General features: G+C 38.4%; 3 protein-coding genes across 3 annotated transcripts; all 3 read left to right on the top strand.

Moving 5' to 3' along the window:
• The first annotated feature begins 2438 nt into the window (after nucleotides 1–2438).
• Nucleotides 2439–4795, top strand: LOC103948818 (lipid phosphate phosphatase gamma). The gene is made up of 2 exons (XM_009359887.3): nucleotides 2439–3127; nucleotides 4525–4795. The coding sequence occupies exon 1, from the start codon at nucleotides 2439–2441 to the stop codon at nucleotides 3105–3107; it is 669 nt and encodes a 222-aa protein (XP_009358162.1). The 3' UTR covers nucleotides 3108–3127; nucleotides 4525–4795.
• Nucleotides 4796–6223: 1428 nt separating this feature from the next.
• Nucleotides 6224–9941, top strand: LOC103948816. The gene is made up of 4 exons (XM_009359885.3): nucleotides 6224–6934; nucleotides 8074–8525; nucleotides 9114–9378; nucleotides 9504–9941. Exons 1-4 carry the CDS (start codon nucleotides 6487–6489, stop codon nucleotides 9638–9640), a joined length of 1302 nt encoding a protein of 433 aa, XP_009358160.1. The 5' UTR covers nucleotides 6224–6486; the 3' UTR covers nucleotides 9641–9941.
• Nucleotides 9942–11229: 1288 nt separating this feature from the next.
• Nucleotides 11230–12852, top strand: LOC103948815. Its single transcript, XM_009359884.3, has one exon. It carries the CDS (start codon nucleotides 11774–11776, stop codon nucleotides 12746–12748), a length of 975 nt encoding a protein of 324 aa, XP_009358159.1. The 5' UTR covers nucleotides 11230–11773; the 3' UTR covers nucleotides 12749–12852.
• The last annotated feature ends 525 nt before the right edge of the window (nucleotides 12853–13377 follow it).

The following is a 13377-nucleotide window of genomic DNA, read 5'->3' on the forward strand; positions in this document are numbered from 1 at the left end:
AAGTTTATTATGGGTGAATTATGTTGTTTTTAAACTTTATATTTTTAAATTTCATGGAATTACAAAAATCATGAATCTATTGTTATGATGAAGAAACTAGTTTTACATGCCATGAAAAACACCGGATAGTCATCATTTCCCCCACCACATCAATTATTTTACCCTCTCTAAGAAGAGTAGCAACCAGAATTTTAGTTCACAAGTTGTCCCCTAATCTGCACAGTTGGAGGCCTAACATTGTTCATCAGTTGGCTTGCCATTAAAATGTTTTAGGACTATGCAATCATAACTATAGCATACTCAACGAATTTATGTAAAAATCTAGTAATTTTTTATAAAATTGGGGGTTTGACTTATGGTTCCAATTTTGGTGCCATATTGACTTGTACAGTTTTTTTAGGAGCTATTTTATTCTAACAAGCCCTATAAAGTTAATTGACAAAGATTACCCCCACAAGTGACATGCTTTAACAGAATAATGGATGGAAAACAACTGTAGGTAGATTCTAACAACTAAGAGAGTTCAGGTGGTAAAAACCTACAATTGAAAGTTCAGGTGGTATTCACGCACATGTTTTTAAGTTCAAGTGGTACTCGTGCAAAATTCCCAAATAAAAAATACCCATGAGTCTTTTGTGCCTATTATTACTAGGAGTGCAAGTTAGGTTGGAAACTCGAATCAGTCCATTCCCAACTCGGTTTCAAACCCGATCGAGAGGGTTAGAATGAAGTAAAACGCTAGTTAGGTTGGGTTGATGCTTTGCTCGTCCATGTCAACCCAAACCCAACATGACCTCAGTCCAATTATTTATTATTATGGGAGTATTCAAATTAGGATTTGATAGGATTCTAATAGATTTTAAAACTAGGATGTAGTTAATTAGGATTTTAAAAGAGGATGAAAGTGGAAGAAGATGTGGAAGAAATGAAAGTGGATGAGAATGAGGATTCAAAGAAATTGACAAACACTATATTCTAATAAACAGTGAAATTTTTTATCGTGACAATTAAATGGGAACATAGTTTCGGATTGAATTGAATTTTTGCAAAGATGATCTATAAATCGAGACATACAAAATAGAGGTTCAAATTGTGCCTTGGGAAAGAAATTCATTTTATGTTGTAGGAGTCAATAAAATCCTAAGAAATTCATGAAAGAAGTCCATACAAAATCTATACAAATCTACCAAAATTCACATAGAATTGTGAGTCTATTAAAATCCTTTAAAATCTGTCACCATACAAAATCTATACAAATCTACCAAAATTCACATAGAATTGTGAGTCTATTAAAATCCTTTAAAATCTGTCACTTAAAAAATGTCATTTAAAATCCTCTGAAATCCAAATTGATTACACCCACTAAAATCCTTAAAAATCTGACACTTAAAAAAAATCTATTAAAATTATCTGAACTCCAAATTAATTACATTCCCCCTTAGTTTTGTGCCATCAACCTCGGAAGATCAACGTGATTACTACATCTGCAATCCTTACACCATTCAATGGGTTGCTCTTCCTATTGCCCCTCCTCGTGAGGGGTTTATGCATGTCGGATTCTGTGATCCCTACTATAATAAGAGCATCTCCAATGGTACCCAATATTTAGGGTCTACCACCGTATGATCTTTTACATGAGGAACAAGGCCTCACAATGGACGTCTAAACAAGACTCTATAGTATAAAGGCCTTGTCGAAGTTTGTATAAAATCCCTACATTTGAGGACTTTATAAAGATTGGAGTGGAGTGGGCTCAGTGGAAATTTCAATGAAAATGTTGACCCCACCAATTGAGTGCTATTTGTGCGACTGCTACTTACTCACCCAACACACGCGGGTGCCCATGTTTTTATTTTCTTTTCAATGGTTGCCAAATGCAGCCACAGATCCATTATGGGTTGCCAAATGAAGGGTCTAAATATATATTTTTTTTAATAAAAAGATTGTCTCTTGCAATCAATTTATAATCTAAGTGAATTGGTTGTGATTTAGCGTGCAGTCGATTAATGTTATGGGCTAAAAAAGTGAACCACCCGTTTGAAATTTTTTTGTCACATGGTGAATTGGTAACAAGAAAATAAAAAGACCTTGTATTAGGTACTTTCATGGGCTGGGTCCAAGGGTCTATTACGGGCAGTCTCTTCGGTCTTCCAGTCTCTACCCTACCAAGTCCATCTGCACCCGACAGAGCCCAACATTTCTTGGCGGTTCTTTCCCAACCGTCTTATAAAAAAAAAATAATAAATAAAAAATGAATTTCACGCGTCAACGTGTTTTTCAACTTTCTCCATACACGATACAGATTCACTCGAACGCATCGCAAAAATCCTTTCCCTCACAAACCAGAGCCGGCGAGACGCCATTCGCAATCCCCAACTCCCACAACCTCGGATTCAACCCAAAACCCAGAATCCTCCTCCTCTCTCGGCGTCTCCGCCATGGTTTCGGCGTCTCTCAAAGCCGTGACGCTGACTTACGTCCAGTACCAGAGAGGCGACCAACTGGGTCACTTCCTCGCTTGGATTTCCCTCGTCCCAGTATTCATCAGCTTCGGCGGCTTCTTCTGCCACTTCTTCTTCCGCCGTGAACTCCAGGGCATGTTCTTCTTCGTCGGCCTTGTAATCTCCCAGATCATCAACGAGCTCATCAAGGATTTCTTCCAGCAAGCTCGGCCGGAAACCTGCGCTATACTCGAGATGTGCGATTCGCACGGGTGGCCGTCGAGTCACTCGCAGTACATGTTCTTCTTCGCTACATACTTCACCCTCTTGACTTACAAGGGGATTGGGCTCTGGGACACCAATAACAAGTTGGCGGTGGTTTTTCTTCCATGGGTTCTGGCTTTGCTGACTATATATTCGAGGGTTTATTTGGGTTACCACACGGTGGCTCAGGTGTTTGCAGGATCGGCTTTTGGAGTGTTTCTGGGGGCGGTGTGGTTCTGGGTTGTGAACTCTGTGCTTTACCGTAGCTTTCCGATGATCGAAGAGAGCTGGTTTGGGAGGTATTTTTATATCAAGGATACTTCTCATATACCCAATGTGTTGAGGTTTGAGTATGATAATGCGCGGGATGCGAGGAGCAAACTGGCTGCCAAGATTAACTGAATTGATGAAAGCTCATTCGGGTATGTGCGATGTAACCATTTCTGTGCTTTTTTAGTTCCTGAATTGAGCTATGGAAGTTATGCTAGAGATGCTAGATATATTCGTTTGGAATATGTTTTGGTGAGCTATGATTGAACGGAATGTCATTGCATTATCTTAATTGAGTGTTGCATTTTTATTGATTAGTTGATCAAGTAGTGATTTGGGTACATTAGGGAAGAGGGGCTCATAGGTTTCTAGCATTTTGTTGTTGCTATGGACTGCGCTTGAATTTTTGTGGCTTTGTTGCTTGAAGGCTATGCTGTCCATTTTTCAAGTGCAAACCTTGTCGGTTTTGGTGTTAATTTAAGTCGAAGTAAGTTTCAAAGGATATTCCTAGAGTTTTGAGGAAGTTGGAAACATAACCGTTTAGGGGAGGGGTTTAGGTAGGGAAGTTATGACGATACACAATATAATTATTTGTAATCTAATCCCATAGAAATTGTGACAAAATACTTAGTGAATGCGTTATCTATGTGGTTATAAAGATAAGCTTCAGAGAAGACCCTGTTGGGGTTATAAAGATAAGCTTCAGAGAACACCCTTCAGCCCTTTAGCTTTAGAGGGTGTCTAGCTGCAAAGCTGACATGAATTGCATATTTAGAGCTTAAAGTTATCACCCACAGTTGACTTAGTAACTTAGTATTTATAATTGTTCATGGGATTGTAGGGTTGGGGGAAGAGTGTATTTTTTTCAATAGGCGGAGGAAGTTTCTCTATACCTCTATATAGACTTATAACTGCAAGATATTGTAGCTTTAGTTTTTCGTTCTTGTCCTCTGTATTTTGGTTTTCTTTTTCCTGAAGGAGGTCTTTGTCTTGAGGAAAATGGTTCACGTTGTCATAACTCGTGAGATCATAGTTATAATTGTGCTTAATCAAGGATGTTCGATATAGTTTGTACGCTGTAATGGGGCTTCAACTTCACCCATTCTCATGCTCTTTTCTAAACTTTAATGGGGATTCTTTACTTGGATTGAGTGTATGTGTTTACTGTTCAAAGATTGGCTCCAAGCAATTTAACAGAGTTGGATAAAGAAAATCCAAGTTGAAGAAACTTTAGGTTTTGTTGATGCCTAATAAATATATACTTGCGTATCTTACATAGTAAGTAACATATATCACAGACTAGCAAATTGGAAGTTGTTGAGTCCCCTATCCACTCGATTCCGTAGTTTAAATTTTGCTTTCTTGTGCCATGGATGACAAAGCAATATTATGTTACTTCCTTTCGATCATGCAGACAATTGCCCTTCGTGTTACAGAACTCTCCATCATTTTACAAATGTTTCCTCTGCGTCTCTGTGTTGTGGTTAAAATTGAAACCTTTTGGTATTCACATTTATATTATTAAATGCTCTTATTTTCTCTTTTCCAGGTAAGTTGCTCAAGATATCTGTCCAATTATTCGGATTTTACTTGTATGGATGCGATACTGTTCCGTTTGTATTGCTTGATTCGAAAAATAATTAAACTAGAAGCCAGTCGGACGGATCATTTGGAGTTTAGACTGCTCTTCTGTATTAGAAAAGAGAGTGCGTTGTGAACGGAATGTTATAGATTGAGATTCTTACCGCATGTTGACAATTGTTTACAATGTTTGTTCAGCACACAACATTCAATAGAAGTTGCGTAAATTGTTCAGGACACTTTTGCAATTGCATGGCTCATGAATTTGTGAATGCTTTATGGTTCTCTAAAGATCATAATCTAGTTGCTTTACATGTAACTTGTAGGCTCAACTACACTATTTCACTAATCAGCACTACTGCAGTAATTTTTGTTTTCAACTTCATACAACTGGGAACTCGGACATCCGATCGAATTCCTCGGAAAACTTTTCCTTGTTCCTTCATCTGATAAACTTCATCGTTGTGCCATGCCGTGGAGGACGGTGTCTTTCATGTTTAAGAAAAACTCAATCAACTGACAAATGTTTTACTCGGTGTCTCTTACTAGAAGCCAGTTAGACGGATCGTTTGGGAGTTTAAACTGCTCTTCTACGTTAGGAAATATAGTAGGTTGTGATACTTGAAGTCCTGAGTTACTGTGTGCTGGCAATTTTTTGCATGTTTGTTGAGCACACAAGATTCAATAGAAGTTGCGTAAATTGTTAAGCACACTTTTCCAGTTGCATGGTTCATGAATTTGTGAATGCTCTAGGAACCAATCGGCAGCCATATTTCCGTTAAACCAATCGGATCGTTGAAGTTCAATGTAGCTTAAGTTCCACAACTAATTTCCATTTAAAAAAAAAAAAGCATTCCTTCTCTTAAAAGGTCTGTATGGACACAATCACTAGTATAGGAAACTTTCAAAAAATTATATTTGTATGAAATTCATAGATAAGATAATAAAAGAATGATAAAATGAAAAAAGAGTATCCAACCAATCCAAAATTTAAAAACACATTAAGCATATATGCCATATAACCATAGTGAGGAGTATTGTAGGATGACACATGTACAACAAGTTCACAATTTAAAACAACATAAAATGGAAAATAAGAAAAAAAATTTAAGGAAATTTAGTAATGTAAGATACTTATCTTTAGCATCCCGGAATTTAAGTTGATACACAACACACATATTCTATAAAATTAACAAAATTTCAAGGTATAATTAGAACTTAGACTTTAAACAAATTTCACTAAAAAAAAAAAAAAAAACCACCCAGCCGCCTAGGCCACCTAGAGCCACCTCTATTTTTCCAGCCGTTTTGCACAAAATCACCTCGGTTCCAAGGCGTCGCCTAGGGTGTTTTTTAGAACACTGGTTTTACTCAATTTTTACGACATGTACTTATACAAAAGTGTATATGTATAATATGAGACTTGAGGAATAAGAAATTAAGTAATGTTAAAAGAAATGAGTAATGCTAGATAGGCCAATTTTTTAGATCACATTTTTAAACCATGTAATGTGTCACCAATCTGACTTAAACATGTTAATTAACATTTAAATAATAAAATTATAAATAACCACACTATTTAATTTATAAAATATAATTTAGATAGGTAGTCGCCTTGGCATCTTGGTGCTGACTAATGACTACATTGAAATTTGAATAGATTGAAAATTTTCAAAAAAGGAATTCAAATTAATTGTTTTCCCAACCTCGATAGCGGACAGCCCGTGAAAGCGGGAAGCACGTGGAGTACCAGAAAGGTCCCAAAGCGGACAGGGCAACGCTCCTCGTGGAGGTAGGTGCGACGCTGGGTAAATTGGTAATTACAATGTCTTGCACCTGCACAGAGAGAGAGAGAGAGAGAGAGAGAGCTGCCATTTCTTCAGTTCCAGTGACGGTGTGAGGCACAGTGAAGACTGAAGTGCCTTTTTCAATGTGGCAATTATTCGCCGCAGCTGTTGCGGCCTCCACCGGGCTCCTCGCCGGGAAACACATCTTTTTCAAACCCACCGCCGATACCGATCCGCCCGCCGATCACAATGCGGACACTGCCTGCCCAGGCCCCTATAATTTCTCGGTCGCGTCGGCATTTCAGTCTCAGCCGCTTCCGTGGGAGACCAGCGACTTCGAGGAGCAGCGAGAAGGGACGATCTTCAGGTTTTCGAGCAAGGCGGCGTCGGGTCGCGTCGGGAGTGGGACGCGGTTCCGTTTGAGGAAGAGAACCGGTTCGATAAAGAAGAAGGGGGTTGCTGCTGACGCTGAGAGATCTAACGGTGCAGAACAGAGGAGGACTGCTAGGAGAGGTGTTGGTGTTTGCTTGAAGAGGAGGAAGACTGGGAAGAATGTAGCTGCTACCAAATGTGGATCGTCTTCTTCCAAAGGTTAGCTTCGCGATTTTCCCTCTCTTTCTTGCTTTTGTTTGGTTGCTGAGAAAATCATAAGGCAAAAAGAAAAAAGGGTTTTACTGTTTTGACGTTGATCATAGAAAATTATGAATTATGATGCTGCTGATTGCTGAATCATGTAAAATTGTGAATATGTCTCTAACTTTTCGGAATTTATATCTAATTAGTCATGCAAGAAGTATTTATTGATAGTCAGGTCCCAGATTCCCAATTGTTTATGATATTTCAACATCAGTGTGCACAATGTAGGCCCTGGATTGCTTTCTGGGTTTATTTTAATCTGGGATTTTATGAAAAGCTCTCTTGGAAAGTTTTTGTTGTTATGTTTGATCGTTTTTGAAGTCATACTTTACAGCATATGTCAACCATCATTACCCAACAATCAACATTGGAAAAGTAGAGTTCTCTGACCTTTTATATCGGTTATCGGATTAGTGTTGAATGTCGTTGATGAGCCTTAAAATTTTCATTTGAAATCTAATCGCTTTTGAGAAAGCATTCAGTGGACCACAGTTGTTGTTTTGCTACAAAGCCTATCTAAACATATCGAAATCTCTCATGTGGTGATTTGTTCTGTTTTGTTACATATTCGTATTTCCTGCAAAAAGGCGGTGATGCTGATTGTATATTATTGCAATTCTGTTTGTCATGTTCAGATAAGCTAATTGCACAAGTTCCAGTAGGTTACGTTCTGCAGGCTGGCTGCCGCAGCCTTATATGAATTCTTACCGATGGTGCTTAAGTGGTTGCCAAATGATAAATAGGATTTTATATTAACAGTTGATTCCGAAGTAATTTCCAAATTCAAATGATTAGGTGGTCATAATTGTCAAGTGATCCTTGAAGTTTGCTCTTGAAATTGTAATTAAAAGTGGAAACCCTGAAAGCGTTTGATCTTTATATTGCGATTTTAACTCCACACAACCTCTAAATACAATATTGGTATCCAAGTTTTGATCAGCATTTTTGTAGTAGTCTTCTAGAAGCTTTTCCTTGGGCATGAACCTGTGATGATTTTGTTAGTCTGTTTTTTTTAGAGTCACAATTTACAAACATAATATTCGTGATCCTAGGAGTTTAACATTTCAAGCTACTTCTTGTTTCATACTATTCAGATTCAACGTTATTTGGTTGGGGACTTAATGTTGGGATCATGTACATGATGTCTGCTGGAAAAGCTGAGATCAATAAGCTGAATACAGCTATGGATGAGACTGCAAGAATTGTGCAGGAGTTAAAATCTGAGCTTCATCAAAGAAAATCACCGCACAATCTGCAAGTTTCGGGCTCTGCAGGTGAAGCCAATACAACTAGTTGCACGCTTACTCAGCCAGAACTCAACAAGTCAAGTACAGAAAACAGAGGCCCCAGTAGTATGAAAATGTCCAGTTTTACTGTATCTGAGGATGGTGAATGTGCTAGTAGTGTTCTTACAGAAGAGCAGGAGCTACATGCTGAGGTTATGGACATGGATCAATTGGAAGCAGAACTCGAGTCTGAACTACAAAAACTTCCATGGTGTGCCATGGATACTCCTTGCCATGATGGATTGAGTAATCTGGGCCAGGTCAGTCTTTTAAGGTCGTTATATTATTCTTCAAATAGGTTGATTTACCTTACTGTGGTGTACCTTTTGCTGGTGCTAAAATCTACAGCTAACATTTGATGATCAAGTGTAGGTTATACAATTTAGTAGTGTTTTGAAAATGTTTGGATGCTGGTTTTGCATCCTTATTTAAATACAGTGGATTCTGAACCAACACTTTGTCCGAGTTATTTACCAAGAACAGTACAACTTTATCCTTATTGGATTGCACAATCTTCAAAACTAATCACTGCTTTGATTTTAAGTAGCAAATTCGATGTAGCAAAATTTGGCAATCATACTCTCTGTGTATGACTTGATCATTTTGTATTATAAGGATTGTTATTTTGCTCCTTTTGTTGGTCGACAAGTGAAAAGGCTAATGTTATTGTTAATGCTTAAATGGTGAACTTCACGTTCAAACTCTCCATATTACGATTAGTTAAGGATTGTAATTTTGTTCGTTTTGTTGGTCTACGAATGAAATGGAATATGCTATTGTAAATGCCTAGATGATGACATTCACGCTATGCCAGCCTAACTGATTTTTCCCTTCAAATACCATTTCAGGACATTATCTCCGAAGTTACAGCTCAAGGGTTTCATAACCTAGAGGGACAGGGTGTGGATACTGAGCAGTTCCACGGAGTATTGCCAGCTCAACTAGATCAGAAATTATGCCATGTGCTCATTGAACAGCAGGAAGGCCAAATTGTGGAGCTGGAATCTGAACTGCATTCAGCCCAATCAAAACTCCAACAGAAAGAAACTGAACTTGAAACATTGAAGGACTGTGTTAGACGCCTAACTGAGTTATCTCTTGGAAATATCTCAGGCAAGAATTCATATTTTCCTTTCAAGACCTTGCCCATTTTCGTTAGTTAAATTTTCATGCTCTATTTGGTTATTCGACAATGAAATATTTCTTCAGCACTCTTAACACAAAACATTGTTCCCCAGATGACGAAAACGAGACATGCATTGGACAAGAGCAGAGCATTGAATGGAACTGCAACATGGAGGGATGCGAGTCCACAAAACCAATGGTTGGGATGAAACGACCTATTGGTTCCGAATCCTGCAGTTACAATGCATGATGAAACTGTCTCGTATAAGACTTAATCCCGTTGTCGGTAAGTATCTTTTGTCGCATAGGGGTATGCGTGAAGGTATTAATTCACTAATTTTATCGTCGATAGGCCCTACCGATCTAAATCATAACAGCCCTACATTTCCTGTGCTGTATGAAATGCTATAGTTATTAGTACAGATTGTGGCACCCTACATTTCCTGTGTTAACAGTCTCAAAACTTTGCAGTTGCTTTTTCTTGCATTCTGCAGCCACATGTAATATTAAATTCTCAAATGCTTATATTATTTACCAAGTGATTCCCAAAATTCCCAATTGACTTTCTTGCCATGCCTGTTTTTGAAACCCAGGATGAATTTTATTTTGTTAGGAGACCCAGTCACACAGAAATTACTGTATTGCACCTGATGAGACTATAGGGTGGTGTGAACTGGGTAGTGGCAGAGATGGGAAAGTAAAAAAGTAGTGTGAGACTAATGAAAACTCTAGTGGCGGTGGTTGTCGCAGAGAGAGAATCGATAGGAAATGTAGTGGAGCCATTAAGTGGCGTGTTGGGAGTTTGCCTTTCCCTTTCCTATCAAAGATGATTTTTTTATGGAAAAATGTTTTGACTGCTTAAAGATGAGTAGGAATTCCTACCCAAAACTCTTTGTGTTCGAATCACAGAGTTTTGTGCTTATGATCAGAATCGTTCATATTGCGAATCTCTCTGTAAAAATCATCTTTGTAAAAAATAAAATAAATATAAAACTAAAGTTGTTTGATCATTCTATTGTAGCAAATACCTTTTACCAATTCCGTTCATCTGTTTTTATACAGTTCGATGACTAAACGACCTTAGTTTTAATTGATTTTTTGTAGAAGTGATCTTTATTGAGTGATTTATAACATGAACGGTTCTGATCATAAACAGGAAGTTCTATGAATCGGCAACGAACAGTTTTGAGTATGAACTCCTACTCATTATTTGAATAGCCAAATATTATTCTTTTTTGTGTGTACATTTTGAGTCTCGCAAAAAAAGTAGTGTCGGAGTGGCGGCTTTCGACACAATAATTATAATTCCCCATCAAGGAGATAAATCTTTATGCAATCGGAATTCTAAGATAGCGGTATTTTAAGTTTATCGTGTATTGCTAGCCAGTCATGTGTTGTAACTTATTTAACATCGTGTGATTGGATTTATTGATTTCAAAAGAGCAATTTTCTTGAGTTTTCATTGTAAGGTTACTATATTGGAGTTATTGTTTTTGATTCATAAGTTTGTCTTTATCTTTAATTGGAAAGGTTAAATAGCACAAATCCACCATATGGTTTTGTCATAGATCAATATTACTTACTCAAGTGGTGACACTTTGTGGTTAAACTTGTCAATCTCAATCTAATTCGAGCTTTACATCTAAATTCTCTCTAATTTGGACAAATGTGCGCATCACTTACACGGATAAAAGGATTCTTATAAAAAAAAGCAACCTTTTTTTTCCAAATAACACAAAAATGGATCAATTTAAAAGATGAAGTACAGATACTTTGAAACACTATAGAATTTGAATGGAGAGTTGTATTCAACCTAATTATTGGTTGAGCTTTAACTATTGTCTTTTGCATACGCGTTCTTACAACCAAAAATCCAACCTTCACACGTAAATCTAATAGGTAATGATTTCTGCCTTGAAAAATAGGCATATCATTATCAATCACCATTCCATAGTCTTGCTGAGCAAAAATCATTTTAGTGGACGACCCCAACATCAAGATCCAACGGTCCACGTTGCATCAAGATGCAGAGCACAGATGCACACCATATTTCACTCCCACTGCACCGCGTACGCTTCAACAAAATAACAGTTAAAATACTAATAAATTGGAAGGAAAAAAAAAAAAAAAAAAGAAACTGACCGAGAGAGATAGAGCCGCTATTCACCCATCCGTTGGAAGATTAAAATACCAAATTTCAGACACAAAAAAAATTCAAAGAAAAAAACAAAAGAAATCGGAAGCCAACACACGGAGCTCTCCACAGTCACCCATTCCCCAGAGAGAAAGAAAGAAAGCAGCTTTCTTTCTTCTGAATCTCAAAAGCCTGAGGAAGCAAATCAAGTCAATCGTTCATTCCGATTGTTATTCGGGTTGGACGGAAATGAAGCTATCTGCAAAACCCATATCGAGTCCGGGGCGGACGGACAAGTTCCCGCCGCCGTTGGTGAGGTTTCTGAGGACCAACGTCGGGAGCAGAAGCAGAGGCCGGTTGCGTTCGAGCCCAATGTTCGTGAGGAAGAACGCCACCGCAGCCGCTGTCGAAACCCAAGAGCCATCTTCTCCTAAAGTCACGTGCATGGGGCAAGTCCGAGTCCGGCGGTCATCTAAGAAAGGCGATTCGCGGACCGGAGGAGCTAGACGGGCCACTGGAGCTCCGAGCCGACGAAGGTGCAAATGGATCTCAAACGGCCTGTTTTGCCGCCATTTTCCCGGGAAAATCAAGGCCAAGTCTTTTCGACCCGTTTGGCCCAAATGGGTACCCTTTTTTCAACTGGGTTTGTGCAGAAAAGGCGAAATCAAAGAGTACCCACCAAAAATTGGATCGAAATTTGAAGACCCAATTGAAGGTTGTTCAGATGGGGAAGATTTTATCGAAGAACAAGAAGACCAAGAATTCGAAAGAAAGGCCAAAGCTTTCATCTATTCTTCTTCTGCCTCAACGCCGCCGAAGAACGCTTTGCTGTTAACCCGATGCAGATCTGCGCCGTACAGGGCGTCGTCTCTGGCGAGCAGATTTTGGGGGTCGCCGGTGAGAGCCGAGGAAACAGAGGCACAACAGAAAGCTACGTCAGAAGGGGAGTCGATTTCCGGTCAGGAATCGAGATTGGAATCGGAGAGCGAAAAAAAGTTGGAATTTTTCAGGGAATTGGAGAGCGAAATTCGAGAGAGAATGGCGAAATCGGCGAGCACCGAAGATAAAGACTGGGATTTCGTCGGGTCGGGTCGGCCGCTGACACTGACGAGGTGTAAATCGGAGCCGGCGAGAACGGCGGCGGAGAAGCTCGACCCGGAGTTGTGTTTCTGGAAGACGAGAAGGTTGGGAATTGTTGATTCATGCTCACCCAGTATTTTGTGATTAATTAATTATTAGTCTCATTTAATTCTTTTTTCTTTTTGGTAGCTGGATTGGTGAAAATAGGATTGAGAGATTAAAATTTTAAACAAAATTTGTAAATTAAATGATGCGTCATCAAAATAAGATAAACACGTTAATTAATGATTAAGTAATAATTTAATCATAAATAATCACATCATTTGAATTGCACATTAATCAATGATTAGGTATGAATTGTAGTATGTATGTAGTAGCATTACACGTATTTTATTATTGCACAAAAATGCTATGATGACACGTCGTATAACACAAAACCATGTGTTTTCAGTTTCACACTTAGTGTCACATAATTGGTTTGAGATGCAGCAACTTTGGCCTTTTCGTTTCATGTAAGTTAGCCAACTACAAGTAAGTTGTAGAAGCTTTGGTAGTTAGAGTCTTGTTCTTAAATCCGCTAATTTCCGAGTTTAAACATTTTTCCTTTCCAATTAGTGTAAAATGAGGGTTGTGCTTTGAAAAAGGAAGTTAAGCTGCCTACAAAATTTTATATAACCATGCGCATTAAACGGACATAAACCCTTAATATAAAACAAGTTAAGTACTTTTTATTGTCTGTATAGCGTTCATCCAAATTAATTTTTGCAGGTTTT

Source organism: the organism of the source record quoted next, unplaced genomic scaffold (genome assembly GCF_019419815.1).
Source record: "Pyrus x bretschneideri cultivar Hongxiangsu unplaced genomic scaffold, Pyrus_bretschneideri_v1 Contig94, whole genome shotgun sequence".
Classification (NCBI taxonomy): Eukaryota; Viridiplantae; Streptophyta; class Magnoliopsida; order Rosales; family Rosaceae; genus Pyrus; species Pyrus x bretschneideri.